At 59.5% G+C, this 15,289-nt stretch overlaps 2 protein-coding genes across 6 annotated transcripts in view; both read left to right on the forward strand.

The window, feature by feature from the left end:
• The window catches only part of TMEM80 (transmembrane protein 80), a 13,174-nt gene extending 6,313 nt beyond the window's left edge, over window positions 1-6,861 (forward strand). The window contains exons 2-5 of the mRNA XM_032149302.2: window positions 1,750-1,769; window positions 3,007-3,100; window positions 3,478-3,570; window positions 5,680-6,861. Coding sequence (XP_032005193.2) covers window positions 1,750-1,769; window positions 3,007-3,100; window positions 3,478-3,570; window positions 5,680-5,885 — 413 coding nt within the window. The 3' untranslated portion in view covers window positions 5,886-6,861. The remainder of the gene's footprint in view (window positions 1-1,749; window positions 1,770-3,006; window positions 3,101-3,477; window positions 3,571-5,679) is intronic.
• Window positions 6,862-8,819: 1,958 nt separating this feature from the next.
• Window positions 8,820-15,289, forward strand: part of EPS8L2 (EPS8 like 2) — a 21,039-nt gene continuing 14,569 nt past the window's right edge. For 2 of the 5 annotated variants that reach the window (XM_058437093.1, XM_032149304.2), the window contains exons 1-3: window positions 11,919-12,034; window positions 12,136-12,191; window positions 12,995-13,059. In XM_058437093.1, coding sequence (XP_058293076.1) covers window positions 11,991-12,034; window positions 12,136-12,191; window positions 12,995-13,059 — 165 coding nt within the window. In that variant the 5' untranslated portion in view covers window positions 11,919-11,990. Of the gene's footprint in view, window positions 8,934-11,912; window positions 12,035-12,135; window positions 12,192-12,994; window positions 13,060-15,289 lie in introns of those variants that run through there. The other 3 variants (XM_032149303.2, XM_032149307.2, XM_032149308.2) reach the window with 3 other exon arrangements.

Here is a 15,289-nt window from a genome sequence, read left to right on the forward strand (position 1 = left end):
AAAAAAAAAAAAAAAAAAATTACCTCAGGGAGTCTGTGGTCCCAGCTACATGGGAGGCTGCAGCTGGCGGATCACTGGAGCCCAGGAGGTTGAGGCCGCAGTAAGCTGTGATCAGGCCACTGCACTCCAGCCTGGGCAACAGAGCAAAACCCTGTCTCTTAAAAAATTAAGTGTATACCAGAACAAGATCTCTTAACACACCTTGTCCATTACATCAGGGAAAACATTTGTTCTTTTTTACTTTCATGTTTAACTTCCGCCTGACACAGCTATTCGTAGCCACATTGTGATTATAGTAAGTCACTGACAAAAAATGTTGTCCTGAAAGCCAAGGCTACGTTCAGTCAGAATGAGCTCCTGCAGGTCTGGAATTGTTAGAACAGCGTATCTGGTTATAGCCGCCCTTCATATTAATTATTGAAATGTTACATCACTTAAGGCTTTTATACAGTTTTTCCCCCAAGCCCCATAACTTCAATCTATAACATTGAGCAACTAGCAGACACATTGGAAGTGTTTAAGAAGCCAACCTTTAAGAAAAGGAACAGAAGGGACAAAAACCCCACTTAATGCGAAATCATCACAGATAATGACAGATATTTAGGTGGCCTGGTTTAGCTAGGGCCTGGAAAAGAACAGATCGGGTTTAAAGAGTGGCCGGCCAGTAACGCGATGCGACGTGGTCTGCCGTGCACTTGGCTTCCTGCTTCCAGCCTGTGGTGCCTCTTCCAGGAGCCCAGTTTTGAGTCTCTGATGCCGATGTCCTGTATTTACCGGCTTAAGACTCTTGCCCGTGTGAGATTCCACAAACTCTGGCACAGAAGGCCCCAGATCTGCCCAAGAAGCTGTGGGATCAGCCACAAAATCTCACCAACGCCAGGTTTCTGTCCTGCCCTCCCTGGCGCTGAAGGGGAAATAGAACAGAGGCTGTGTTCAGGTTGCTGTCCTGCCTGCTGCCCAGCGGTGCAGCTTGAGCCTCCTTTTGTGAGAGGTTTCCGCCCAATTCTAGATCTGTATTGATGTATCTACACATGAAGAGACGTGCACGTATCACATGTGCAACTAGCGTGAGCCGTTTGCAGACAATTAGTCCGCTCCAGGTCACCGTGGGTCCAAGATGAGTCAGAGGAGTCTTCAGATGCAAAACCTCAGAATCAAAAAGGAGGAAAGAGACTCCACTCACTCCTCAGGCTTCCTGTCATCTCTCAGGTGGGGGTGGGAGGAGGCCCAAGAGGTTGCATGATGAAAAAACTAGACGGCTGCATTGCTGGTTTGGAAAATTCTTATTTTTGGAGGGATATTTGGGGAAAAAATTTCAGAGGAAAGCAAATGTCTCTTATCAATTATGAAAAAAGATTTGTTACAACCTAAGTCAGAAAAGGTTTTCATCTAGTCATGTATGTGTGGCAAATACGGAGAAGCCACGGACTACGAGGAGAGCAGCTGTTGGGGTAGGCTCCAGGGTGCTGCTTCCCCTGAGGGCCAGCTGGGTCTGGCCCGGGTTCACTTCCCACCCTGGTGCCCCTGGTACTCACTGTCTCCAGCCTCAGGTTCTGAAAGGCAGAGACTCCTAGCCTCATTGAAGGATGGTTAGAGAGGCACGGGAGATACCTGGGGGCAGGCCCATGGTATATGTTTGCTGCTTTCTACAAAGACGAGATCAAAGGAAAGTAAAGCGGGTGGTTCCTGTCAGTGTGGAAAGCATCCTGGTGGCTGTCAGGCCTTGCTCACGGCCCCTTTCTCTTTCAGGGAGAGGATCCTCCACAGTGGTATCCTGCTGCGTGCCCTCCAGGACAGCACCCAGAGGCCCAAATTACTGCCGCGCAGAGAGCACTCGGCCTCACCCCACGTTTTCCCTAAGTTCTGTCTAGTCATTCCACTTTGGAGAGGGGGTGTTCCTTGACAGATTTAGAGAGTTGATGTAACTTCCTCGGATCAGTTGTGCTGGCTCCATCCCCTACCTGCTCCGCCCTGCACAAAGTGGCTAAGCACGCCACACTGCCCGGCTCCCAAGGGGATGGCCACCTGCCTCTGTCTCGGCCACTAGTGGCAGGAAGATGGAAATCCCTCACTTTGTCCCTAGATTCAGTTTATTTTATTTTTGTTTGTTTATGTTTTTTTAAGGACAGAGCCTTCCTCTCACCCAGGCTGGAGTGTGGCAATCACAGCTCACTGCAGCCTCGGCCTCCTGAAGCTCTGGCATCACAGGCGTGAGCCACTGTGCCTGGCCCCATAGACTCATGTTAGCATAAACAAATAGGAAATGTACACAGCTCAGGAAATGGCTACTAAATACTTAAGTCCCCCAAACAGAAATATATTTCCTCTGAAGAAAATGAAAAAAGTGACCGGGCACAGTGGCTCCTGCCTGTAATCCCAACACTGTGGGAGACTGAGGTGGACAGATCACTTGACACCAGGAGTTTCAGACCAGCCTGGCCAACATGGTGAAACCCTGTCCCTACTAAAAATACAAAAAATTGGCTGGGCATGGTGGTGGTGCACGCCTGTAATCCCAGCTACTCAGGAGGCTGAGGCAGGAGAATCACTTGAACCCAGGAGGCAGAGGTTGCAGTGAGCCAAGATTGTGTCACTGCGCTCCAGTCTGGGCCACAGAGCAAGACTCTATCAATGATAAAGTTATTTTTTCTCTCTAACTCATAACTGAGGCCAGAGTCAGGGTAACATCACTGGGAGTGCCAGTCTGTGGAGGCTGTCCCCTGACCAGTCCTGTCCACAGTCACTGAGGGCAGGGGCTGCGGTGCACAGACCGCATTGTTCTGGCATGGAGGGGGGTCCCACAAAGGCCTTGTCAGCTCATGGGACCACATTGGCAGCCAGCATAGTGATAGAAGCCTCAGATAGGCAGTGAGCCATTGCCAGGACCCCATGCTCCCTTGGTGTCTGTGGCCACCAAACAGATGACAGAACCAGCCCCTCTTGTTCAGCCACCTGGGAGGCTGCTCCCAAGCCTGTTGAGCTTGAGGATCCTTAACCACTCACCAGCTCTCTTCAGTTCCCCTTCAAATGCTGTTTTATCTCAGCGGAACGTACTACGCCCTGTATTTCCTCGCCACACTCCTGATGATCACGTATAAAAGTAAGTCAGGGCCGGGCACAGTGGCTCACCCTTGTAATCCCAACACTTTGGGAGGCTGAGGCGGGTGGATCACTTGAGGTCAGGAGTTCGGGACCCGCCGGGCCAACATGGGGAAACCCCATCTCTACTAAAAACACAAAAAGTAGCCAGGTGTGGTGGTGGGCGCCTGTAGTCCCAGCTACTCGGGAGACTTAGGTGGGAGGATTGCTTGAACCCGGGAGGCGGAGGTTCCAGTGAGCCGAGATTGTGCCACTGCACTCCATCCTGGGTGACAGAGCAAGACCCTGTCTCAAAAAAAAAAAAAAGAAAAGAAAAAGGAAGCTGAGGTGGCTGCCGCGCCAGGTTACTTATGTTTCGTCTGCGCCTCTGCTCTTCAGCTCAGGTGTTCAGCTATCCTCACCACTACCTGGTCCTCGATCTTGCTCTGCTGTTTCTCATGGGGATTCTGGAAGCAGTTCGGTTATACCTGGGTGAGTGGACTGTTAACACCGTGAAGAACCTGTCCTAAGAGTTGCTGTCTGTTTCCACAGCCTTTCAAGAATAATTATTTTATAGTATGGTTCTCAGAGACATTTTTTATCCAAACTGCTTACCCAGTTGCTTTGCAGGCTCACCTTACAGTGTCATTAAGTATTAATCGAGAAGTTTTGTCCCAGAGACAAGTAACACTGGGGGCATCGTTGGGAGAGACTGTGTTTGGAAGCATGTCTTGTAGAAGCCACTGGGTAATGGCACTGAGATCAGAGGCCCAGCGCGCCACCACATCCGGAGCTCCGGAATATTCACCAGCACCCCTTTCCTTCCCCTTGGCCAGGTCCCAAAAAGCAGCAGAGTCTAGAGGGGTGGGAGTCCCCAGCCTCCCCAGTCCAGCTCTAGGGATCCCCAAGTCTGCAGCCCCTTCAGGTGACCTACTTTTTTTGAGACAAGGTCTCACTCTGTTGCCCAGGCTGGAGTGCAGTGGTGCAGTCACAGCTCACTGCAGCCTTGACCTCCTGGGCTCGAGCAATCCTCCTGCCTCAGCCTCCCCCTCCTCCCAAGTAGCTGGGACTACAGGCACCCGCCACCACGCCTAGCTAATTTTTTTTTTTTTTTTTTTGAGACAGAGTCTCACTGTGTTGCCCAGGCTGGAGTACAGTGGCGTCAACTCGGCTCACTGCAAGCTCCACCTCTCAGGTTCATGCCAGTCTCCCGTCTCAGCCTCCCAAGTAACTGGGACTACAGGCGCCCGCCACCACGCCCAGCTCATTTTTGTATTTTTAGTAGAGATGGGATTTCACCATGTTAGCCAGGATGGTCTCGATCTCCTGACATGATCCGCCTGCCTCGGCCTCCCAAAGTGCCAGGATTACAGGCGTGAGCCACCACGCTCGGCCGGAGACAGGGTTTCACTATGTTGCCCTGGTTGGTCTTGAACTCCTGGGCTCAAGCAGTCTGCCCACCTTGCCCTCCCAAAGTGCCTGGCCTCACTCCCCTTTTTTTAACCACACAGTTTGTTCAAGGGTATGTTCTTGTACAAGATTCAAGGGGTGCAGAAGTAAAACATGGAAATTCGCCCTCCCCAGAGCTCACCTCTGTGGCCAGTGGGGTGCAGACTTCCAGCCCTCTGCGTGCTCATGGTCATAACACGTGCACCTAAACACACGTGTTTGTGAAACATTGTCCTGCCGTGGGGAACGCAGTGGGCACTTCCAGGGCGCTGTGCCCATGCCAGGCTGGAATCTTGGGCCCCTCTTGTTCACATACAGATACACCCCTGATGCCCGCTGTCCAGTGAGGAACCGAGGTTGCGGGGAAGGGCGGCCCCCACCCTTCCTCTTGTTATCAGGCCGCAGACACACTAGGAGGATGGAGGTGAGCTCTCTCAGCTGCCCATCCCACTGAGGGGTGCCCGGCCGTCAGTGTCTTGTCTGCACTCACAGGTGGTCCCAGAGCCTCTACAGCTTGCCCCCCAGAGCGGGCACTGCTGGGAGGGTGCGAGCGCTGCTGCTGCACGGAGGTCCGGTTCTTGGCCGGATCTTCGGGGGCCTGGGCCTGCTGCAGGCTGCTAGGCCGACGGGACCCTCCCCAAGCGCGCCGCACACTGCAGGGTCTCCAGGCACCTGGGCTCAGCTGGTGACTGACCCATTTGTTTGCTAAATACGCAGTTTTGTTTTTAATACATATTCATGAAATTTTCCAGAACTGACCTTGGACCAGAGAAAAATACTTTGGGAATTTTTCAAAAAAATCCCTTCAGTTCCACTTGGAATTAGGAAAACGTGGCAGATGCACTTGAATCATTTTAGAAACCAAATTTATCCCCGCCCACACAGCCGACCCAGAAGACCCAGAGACAGATGAAACCATGGTGTTGCAGGGGCACCTCCCTCAGGAGAGGCTCACGCCCCTGCTGCCCGTGCTCTCTGGCTCTCCTGAGTTCTGGGTGGCCATGGAGGCCGTTGCCCTGGAATTCCCCGGGCCCTGGAGGAACGCAGGGCAAGGAGCTGCTCTGGTCCCAGCAGCCCTCCAGGCACCTGTGGGCGGTGGGCTCCAGGGGGCGCCTCGCATCACCTTCATTCCCCCTTTGCTCTGTTCTCCAGGCACCAGGGGCAACCTGACAGAGGCTGAGAGGCCACTGGCCGCCAGCCTGGCCCTCACGGCTGGCACCGCCCTCCTCTCTGCCCACTTCCTGCTTTGGCAGACCCTGGTGTTGTGGGCAGACTGGGCCCTCAGCGCCACGCTCCTGGCCCTTCACGGCCTGGAGGCCGTCCTGCAGGTGGTTGCCATCGCGGCCTTTACCAGGTAGCTACGGACACCCAGGATACCCCACACTGGGGCCCTCCTCCTGGGCCTGACCAGTCCCCCAGCTGTCACCTCCCCATTCCTGGACAGGAAGGGCACTCTTCCTAGTGACTGACCATAGATGGTTTTGGATGGTTCCGTCTGTCCTGGCAGGAGTGGGAGCAGGAGCCAGGGCAGAACAAACTGCTGGAGGCCCTGGTGTTGGGAACAGCTGCGGGGAGGGTAGGGACCAGACAGAACTGCCTTCAAGGTGAGTCCCAGGAGCGCACGCTCAGCCCTGTCAGTGGGGTCTGGCTTCAGCAGCCAGGCCTCCAGAGACCCCCATGGGCCCCCAGGGCCGAGAGGGAGGACAGAGCACTTCAGAACAGAGGCCTCAACTCACTGCATCCCCCATCACCCCCTAGTTCTCTGATGGTCCTAATTTGTGTTCTGAGAGCCCAGTTTACTCCTTGGCCAGGCCCCACCTGTGTTTCCAAGTCAGGCTGGAGACGCAGGACGGGGTAGACCTTGTGCTCTGAGCGACCCCAGCTCTGCCTCACAGGCAGGCAGGCCCGGGTGCAAGAGTGCACTCTGGGTTCCTAAAGCAATAAATGCAAAGAAGCCAACAGCTCTGCTGCCTGGCAATTTCCATCTCAGCCACACTTCTCCCTTCTGGGGCCTCAGAGGAGAGGTCAGGGGTGAGGCCGGGGATGGGACTGCAGGAGAGAGAGCAGTCGTGGGGCCACATTCTGAGCCTCTGTCCGCTCCACTTTTATCAACTTTTGCCTTTTGCACTGAGTGCTAAACAAATTCTAGCTCTGATTTTTTTTCCCATTCCCAGATTTACTATAAGTTCTCCTTAAAAAGTATCTAAGCTGTTAGAGTAGCTTTCCCTTCACTTGGTTCTATTGTGTGTTTTGTATGTTTGGAATAATTGCACCCAAATATCTAGATATTTTCTCTTCACCGCATTTTGTAAATAAAGAGATGTGTATGCCTCCCTGAATTCTCCTAATTATGCCACCTCCCCCACCCCATCTCCAGTTCTCCTGCCCTGCAAGAGAGCACACCCCACTTGCCAGCTGGTCAATTCTTGGCTGGCCTCGCCCTCGGGCCCTGGCTGCTGGGCACCTTCCGCTCGGTGGACTCCTGAGGGCAGGAGGCTGCGGGACTGTCCTGGGCCTCCACTGGGGCTCCCTCAGCTGGGGTGGCTGTGGCTGTGGCACCTGGACAGCCTTTCCTGCCTGTCTTCGTGGAAGTGGTGGGAGCATCCAGTTGTCCTGGGCCGACTTCCTTTGACATGCCTGTGGCCCCCAGAGACCACGGTGAGCTGCAGGACAGCCCTGAGGACCCGCTTCACACGCCAGCGCCTGAGCGCCTCGGGCCACCTCCCTCACAGAGGACCGGCTGAGCACACCTGCCATCTGGAGGACTCAGCCCACGAACGGTGCAGACCAGGGAAGGGCCTCCTCCCTGAAGCTGGAGACCCGTTGCCTTCATGGTTAATGGATCCTGACACCTGCAGTCTCGGTGGGCACACAAAGGCAGCAGTCACCTGTTCCACAGGGAACCCCGTGGCTCCAGGTGACCCGGAGTGGATGGGGCCCGAGAGACCAGGTGGACTGTCCTGAGGGCAGGCACCCGTTTAGGAGTGGAGAGGGACCCCACCCCCGGGCTGTCCTCTCCAGCGCCTATTTCCCACTTGGCCACTCCCAGCTCTGCCTGCAGGAAGGGTGAGGGCACGGGTGCACCGTGGGGTTGGCGTGTGTGACCCTGAGCTCTCGGTCAAGGCAAGCTCATGCAAGGAGCAGGATCACGGCAGGTTCTTGGAGATCAAACTGCAAAGGAAAGCCAGGACTTGTCTTGGCTCGGAGACAGGCACTGGGCCGGAAGGAGGAGGGCCACTTCTTGCCACCCCTCCACCGAGCTCACCTATGGTGCCTCCCCAGGAAGTGCTCTGGCCAGCCCAGGGTAAACACGCTAGCCCTGCCCCTCTGGGACCACAGCCCGGGGACCCAGACTCTTGGCCACACTCATTCCCACCCCTACCCAGGACCAGCAGCCAGAGCCTTGGGTGTCTGCATGGGCCTGGGGCACCCTGTGCCCCTTCACCCCCTCCTTGTCCAGTTTACTGCTGTGGCAGCCTGTGCTACCCTCTGTGTCCGCTGCACCCTGGCCCTGTTCTGAGCAGTCAGAGCAGCTGGGCAGAAGGGCCATCCTGGGAGCCAGGTAGATGAGGACAGAACCAGACAGTCCCCTCGTGGTGGGCAGAGGGTGGGGCCTGGGCCTGACCACGGGGCAGTGCAAGGAGAGAGGCATCCTGAGAGGGCCTGAGGTGTCCCCACCTCCCCCGACACCCCATCCCTCAGTGTCCAGGCTGGGCAGAAAGGGGGCCCTGGAGGAGCCCCTTCACTGTGAGCTCAGGGCTCCAGGCCTGGGGTGGGCGTGGTTGGGTCCTGCCTGACACCCACTCACTCACTGAAGCCTCTGCCCCAGCTTCCCTCGGCCTGGGGTGGGCCCGCTAAGGGAAGCGACTCTGCTCCACACCTGGGGCACCTGAGGGGTGCACCTGGCCCGGCGGAGGCTCTGACCTCCCCAGGGCTGGAGCCCTCCCCAGCATGGCGCCAGCCCTGCCCCCGAAGTCCCATTGGCAGCGTCCCGCCCGTCCCCCGGCCTGCTGGGGCGCAGCTAGGCCCTGCCCTGCTCATCCCCGCCTGTCCCCAGCGCCCCAGCTCTAGGGGCGAGGCCCGCGGAGGGGCACCCCAGGCGGGTGTTGGGGAGGACGAGGAGGGCTGCGGCTGGAGCCCAGGCGGGGCCGGGGGCGGGGCGGAGCTGGGTCCGAGGCCGGCGGGGGCGCCTCCATCCCACGCCCTCCTCCCCCGCGCGCCCGCCCGCTCTCCGGTGACTCCGCAACCTGTCGCTCAGGTTCCTCCTCTCCCGGCCCCGCCCCGGCCCGGCCCCGCCGAGCGTCCCACCCGCCCGCGGGAGAACTGGCGCCGCGGCCGAGGCGCGAACAGACGGACGCACGGGTGAGCGCCGAGGGGACAGGCCGAGCGCGGGGCACCGGAGGCAGGTGAGCGCTGCGGACACGGGGGAGCGCGCCCGCCTGGGCCTCAGTTTACCCGATGACGATGGGACGCGGGGCTTCTGGTTCAGGACACCGGGACAAACGCGGCGTCACAGGGCGCGGGGCACTTGGAGAGCGGCTGGGCGCGGGGCAAGGGGCTGGGGGCGTGGCCGAGTCCCCACCTCTCCTGGACGGGTCCTGCTGCAGCCCGGCCTGTCCCCGTCGGTCCTGGGCGGCGGCCAGCGAGCAAGGATATTTTTAAGCCAGCGATGGGTGACTCACCTGCCCCGTCCTGCCCACTCCCAGCTCTGGGGCTTGGTAGGGGCAATTCCTGCGTCCGGAGAGCGCTGGTGGTAGGGAGGCTTCTCCCGGTTCTGTGGGCAGCAGGACCTTCCCGAGGGCCTGACCGTGGAGGTAGCACTGCACACCCACTCCCTGTGGGCCGGAGCCAGGAGGCACTTCCTGGGTGTCGGAGCCCAGAAGGAAACCAGTGGCCGGGAAGCACCAGCTGGGTTCAGTCTCCAGGTCAGGGTTGGGGGTGGGAGTTTCAGGGAGGAGGGGAGGCTGGGACAGGGGCTGCAGAGGCCTTGCCAGGCGAGGCAGGAAGGTGGGCTGGCAGGAGCCTGTGGGCATGCGAACTTCAGCCATCCTAGATTCCTGGTCCCTGGGTCCAGCCGCCTGGAATTGCCCCTTGCTGTGGGGTGTCCCTGGTGGCAGGGGAGCGGGAGGCAGGGCCGGGCATGCCTGCACCTCTGCCCCCACCCACCCTGTGCCCAGTCCCAGGGCGGCTGTGCTGGGAGGCAGACCCAGCTGGCAGCGGCCCCTCCTCGGTCCCAGCCTCTCCCGGGCCTGCTTAGCACCCAGGCCTTGTTGGCACAGCGCTCCCACTGGGCCTTCTCCGCCTGCCTTGGTCTCCTTTCCCACCCTCAGCGTCCCCAGTCTATCCCTTCCTCCCTCAAGCCATAGCTTCCAAACCAGGACACGGCCAGGGCCTGAGGGGCCCCCCATTCCAGGGCCCCACCCCGTGCCCATGAGGACAGCGTGGAGCCCCTGTGACTCAGCTGACCCCTCCCCAAGGTCACTCAGCATGTGGAGCTGGAGTTTGAACTTGGAGCCTGTCCCTCTACCCTCCTGCCCTGCTGGGACCTCCTCCCCTCCACAGCCCAACTGACCGGACACCCCGCTCTGCCTCACTTCACACCGGGAAAATGACCATAGTACAAAGTGCAGCCTGGGCCTCCGTGGCTTCGTCCCCGCCCCCAGTGGGCCAAAGAAGCCTCCCCAGGGGGGCGGGGCTCCCACAGGTCAGGAGGCAGCCCCATACCCAGGTGTTTCAGACCCAGACACCACACCTGGACCCACCCCACTGCTGCCCGGCCCTGCCTGGGCCTGAGGTCCCCCATGCCCTGCCGGCAACCGAAGGCCAGGAACCTGGCCTTCCCCGGGGGGTCGCCTGTCACGGCCCTCCGTGTTTGCGTGCCCGCAGGCCTGAGTCTGCAGGGGTGCGTTGGTGTCTCACCCAGGTGTGTGCCTGGACACACGTGCCTGGCGCCCTTGGTGGAGCCCGCCAGGAATCCCATTAAGCAAACACTCGGGCTCGCCACTGAGCCTGTGAACATTCCAGACATTCTCCACGGATAGATGGATGGAGGAAGTGGCCATGCCCCCTTGGAGCACCCAGCCCCTCGTGTCAGAGGCAGTGCCCCTGGGCCTCCCAGACCCTCCTACTAGGCCAGACCTGGTCAAACCAGAAAGTCCCAGGTGCTCCGGGCCACTCCCTTGACCCTCCATACCAACAGTGGTGGCTGGTGACCCCCACCCTGGCAGACCCAAACTCTGAAGCCACAGGGGACGGCCCTGTGGCCCTGGCAGGAGGCGGATGGTGTGGACCTGTGGGGAGCTGACCACAGAGCCACAGAACAGCCAGGTCCCCACAGGGCATAGTCCCCTTGGGACAAGTCAGCCTGGTTCAGGGCCATCAGGATCTCTCTATCCCCCCAGGAAGGCCCTAGGGTCCAGCCCAAATCAGACCCACCTGCCTGCCCTGGCAGCTGGGCCTTAGTTTCCCTAAAATGCTCGGGGGAGAGGTCAGCGCTAGGAACCCAGAGACAGGCTCTGGGGATTCTGCCCCTGGGGAGGCCAGAGGTGCCAAGTTGCCTGCCCTGTAGCCACCCTACCTCGTTGGAGGGGAGTGGTACTGTGTGTTGGGGCCACTGGACTGGCTCCCAGTCTCAGCCCCCACCACATCTGCCCTCCAGTCCCTCCCCTGGGCTTGGCTGCTGCCAAGGGTTCTGCGCTGGCCGCCTGGCCACATCCCTGCCCTCAGGGTGAGGAAACGCCGCACCCCAGGGACCCCAGGGTTTCCTGCCCGCACGGCCTCTCCCCTGCCAGGTCTCCCAGGCCCAAGAAAGAGCCAAGGGCCGGCCTCTTTGCTGGCGCCTGGACAGAGGTGGCATGCGTGGGTGGCAAGTCCACATGCGGGTGCAGGAGCCCTTTGGGGTGCAGGCCTGGGGTGGGGCAGGAGTGGCGGCTAGAGCTGGGCTCCCTCTGGACTTCAGGACCTACCCCCAGCTCCAGCCTCACCTCTTCTGCCGTTCTGCAGCTCCCACCCGCCCTCCCCAACCCGCACCACACCCCCACCTCGTCCCCCTCCCCTTACCCATCCCCCCCCCCCCCCCCCCCCCCCCGCACCAGGGCCTTAAACTCGATGCTGCCCGGCTTGGAAGGCGCCTTCTCCCCCCAGGGCCCTTGTCAGAGCCTCCCAGTCAGCCTCTGGGGGTCCCTGTGGAGCACCTAGGGTCTGGAGCATGACGAGGCTGATCGACTGCCAACTGGGACGTGGGGCCAACTGGGATTTCGGGCAGGGGCTCTGCCTCCCAAGGGACCCCCGCCCAGGCCAGGCCAGTCAGGGCTCTGGCCCAGGGAAGGAAAGGAGGAACCAGCCAGGCCGGAGGAAGTGTCAGCGCAGCCCCTCTGTCCACCCAGGTGTGGGACAGGCACTGGCCTCAGACCAGGGCCACACTGAGGTCTGCCCTTCTCCCGCTGGCCGCCACCCAGGACACCATGAGCCAGTCCGGGGCCATGAGCTGCTGCCCGGGTGCCACCAAGTGAGCCCCCACACCCATCCCGAATACCCCACCCTCACCCTCCAAATAGTCCCCAGGGAAGGGTGCAGTTCGGCCCTGCCCTGACAGCCCCTCCCCTGCAGCGGCAGCCTGGGCCGGTCCGACGGTGTGGCCAAGATGAGCCCCAAGGACCTGTTTGGTGAGTGAGGTTTGAGAACTGGCTGGACGTCACAGGGGAGAAATGGGCACTGCATCCAGGCGAGGGCCAGCCGCTCGTGCCCCACAGCTGTGCCTGGCCTGGCCCAGGGGATCCCTGGGTGCCCAGGGAGGCCTCTGGACCCTAATCAACCTTCCGAAAGCTCCTGGCCACTGGATCCCCTCCCCCACACCCGTAAGGGGAGAGGCCTTTACTAATAATTCAGGGAGCATCAATATTGATTCCGCTGCAACCTGATCACAGGGGGATTCAGGCAGGATGAGCCGCCAGGTGTCTGCTCCAGGAGGGGGGCCTGGCCAGCCCCCACTTCCCCCCACCACCCTTCCCCAGAGACGACCCTGCCCTCTCCCTAGCTAGATGCGCCCTTCGCTTACGTCTTTGGACAAGGTGCCTAGTCTGGAAAGCGAGAAGCCCTGGGAGGGCAGGGAGAGTGAAGCTGGCCGCTCTCAGAGTGGGGAGAAACCTGGCTGTCCAGAGTGGGACCCCCTTTCTGTCCCCTCAACCTCCGGGACAGGAACCCGCCCGGCACAGGCTCCCAGTCCCCACTCTGAGCAAGCCCGTCGCCTTCTCCGAGCTGCGTCCTTCTCCAAGGGGGCTTCCCTGGAGGGAGGGAGGGGGCTTCCTGCAGGTCCTGATTTCACACCCACATCCTTCCTGGTGGCCAAGAGGTCCACAGAGCAGCCTCCCTCCGCTTGACTCCACCTTCCCTTGTGGGTCCAGTCCCAACTGGACGGGAGGCTGTGGGTCCCGCCCGTCGGGGGAGTGACTGGTGTCTCCCGGTTCAGAGCAGAGGAAGAAGTATTCCAACTCCAACGTCATCATGCACGAGACCTCGCAGTACCACGTCCAGGTAAGGCCCCGCCCCAGGTAGGCCCCGCCCCCAGGTAGGCCCCGCCCCCAGGGAGCACCCTCAGAACATGGCTATCCTCATGCTCTCGTCTCCACAAAAAATAAAATAATTAGAGGGGCATGGTGGTGCCCGCCTGTAGGCCCAGCTACTGGGGAGGCTGAGGCGAGGGGGTTACTTGAGCCCGGGAGGCGGAGGCTGTAGTGGGCCAAGATCGCGCCACTGCACTCCAGCCTGGGTACCTGGGTGACAGAGCTAGACCCTGTGTCAAAACGAAAGAGAGAGAGAAAGAGAGAGGGAGGGAGGGAGGGAAGGAAGGAAGGAAGGCCGAGGCAGGAGAATCACAGGAGCCGGAGGTAGGGAGTCTGCAGCGTGCCCACTCTACTCCAGCCCGGGCAACAGAGCGAAGAAAAGAAAGAAAGAGAGGGAGGGAGGGAGGGAAGGAAGGAAGGAAGGGAGGGAGGGAGGGAGGGAGGGAGAGAGGGAAAGGAAGGAAAGAAGGAAGAAAAGAAGGAAGGAAGGAAGAAAAGGAAGGAAGAAAGGAAGAAAGGAAGGAAGGAAGGAAGGAAGGAAGGAAGGAAGGAAGGAAGGAAGGAAGGAAGGAAGGGGCAGGAGAGCTCGCTCCAGGGAGAGTGGTCAGCCCAGGTTCTGACACCCGCAGGGGCCGGGGAAGGCCAGAGCCAGAACTGCCCGCACTGTCCTGGGCTCAGCCACGGGGTGGGGGAAAGCGCCCCTCTGGTTCCAGTCCTGGGAACTCGCGGTCTGGGGGGTGAGGCAGCCCAGGGTGTGCTGGGAAAACACTGTGGCTGCTGCACAGCCTTGGATGGGAAGAGCCCCTGGAGGAAATGATCATCCTGGCCCCAAAACAAGGAACTGGATCGGGAGGGAGCAGGCAGAACAAAGACGCCCTTGATGGAGGCTTCAGGGAGGCCCGGGCTGCTTCTCAGGGCTCAGACTGGGCTGCCTGCACGCCGGACCAGCCGCCAGGCCTGACGGCTTTTCTATTCTCCTAGGTCGGTTTCGTTGACACGGAGAACTCAGGAAATATGTTTTTTGGGGGTTTTGTGTGCGTGTGTGTGCGTGAGTGTGTGTCTTTCTTCCTTTCTTTCTCTCTCTCTCTTTTCTCTCTTTCGTTTTGAGACAGGGTCTAGCTCTGTCACCCAGGTGCCCAGGCTGGAGTGCAGTGGCGTGATCTTGACTCACTACAGCCTCTGCCTCCTGGACTCAAGTGACCCCCTCACCTCAGCCTCCCCAGTAGCTGGGCCTACAGGCAGGCACCACCATGCCCGTCTAATTATTTTATTTTTTTGTGGAGATGGAAGTCTTCCTATGTTGCCCAGGCTGGTCTCAAACTCCTAGGCTCGAGCAATCCTCCCACCTCCTAGCCAGGCCTGGTAGTGTGAGCTTGTAGTCCAGCTACTTGGGAGGCTCAGGCAGGAGGATCGCTTAAGCCCAGGAGTTCAAGCTAGGATCCCACCACGGCTGTCCAGCAGCCTGGGCAACAAAGTCTTAGGCCAGGCGCGGTGGCTCACGCCTGTAATCCCAGCACTTTGGGAGGCTGAGGTGGGTGGATCACTTGAGGTTAGAGTTAGGAGTTCGAGACCAGCCTGGCCAACATGGCAAAACCCCATCTCTACTGAAAATACAAAATTAGCCAGGCGTCATGGTGCATACCTGTAATCCTAGCTACTGGGGAGGCTGAGGCAGGAGAATCACTTGAACCCGGGAGGCGGAGGTTGCAGTGAGCCGAGATCGCACCACTGCACTCCAGCGTGGGCGACAGAGCGAGACACCATCCCAAAAAAGAGAAAAAAAAAGGGGGGGCCAGGCGCGGTGGTTCATACCTGTAATCCCAGCACTTTGGGAGGCCGAGGCGGGTGGATCACCTGATGTCAGGAGTTCGAGACCAGCCTGACCAATATGGTGAAGCCCCATCTCTACTAAAAATACAAAACTTAGCTGGACGTGGTGGCGGGAGCCTGTAGTCCCAGCTACTTGGAAAGCTGAGACAGGAGAATGCCTAGAACCTGGGAGGTGGAGGTTGCAGTGAGCCGAGATCGCGCCAGTGTACTCCAGCCTAGGGGACAGGGCGAGACTCTGTCTCAAAAAAAAAAAAAAGGCCCCTGCGCCTGGGTGCGAGCCGGGGTCCCGGTTGTGGTCCGAGCCTGGGTGCGAGCCGGGGTCCCGGTTGTGGTCTGAGCCTGGGTACGAGCTGGGGTCCTGGTTGTGGTCT

The sequence above is a fragment of the Hylobates moloch genome, unplaced genomic scaffold (genome assembly GCF_009828535.3).
Source record: "Hylobates moloch isolate HMO894 unplaced genomic scaffold, HMol_V3 SCAFFOLD_4, whole genome shotgun sequence".
Taxonomy (NCBI): Eukaryota; Metazoa; Chordata; class Mammalia; order Primates; family Hylobatidae; genus Hylobates; species Hylobates moloch.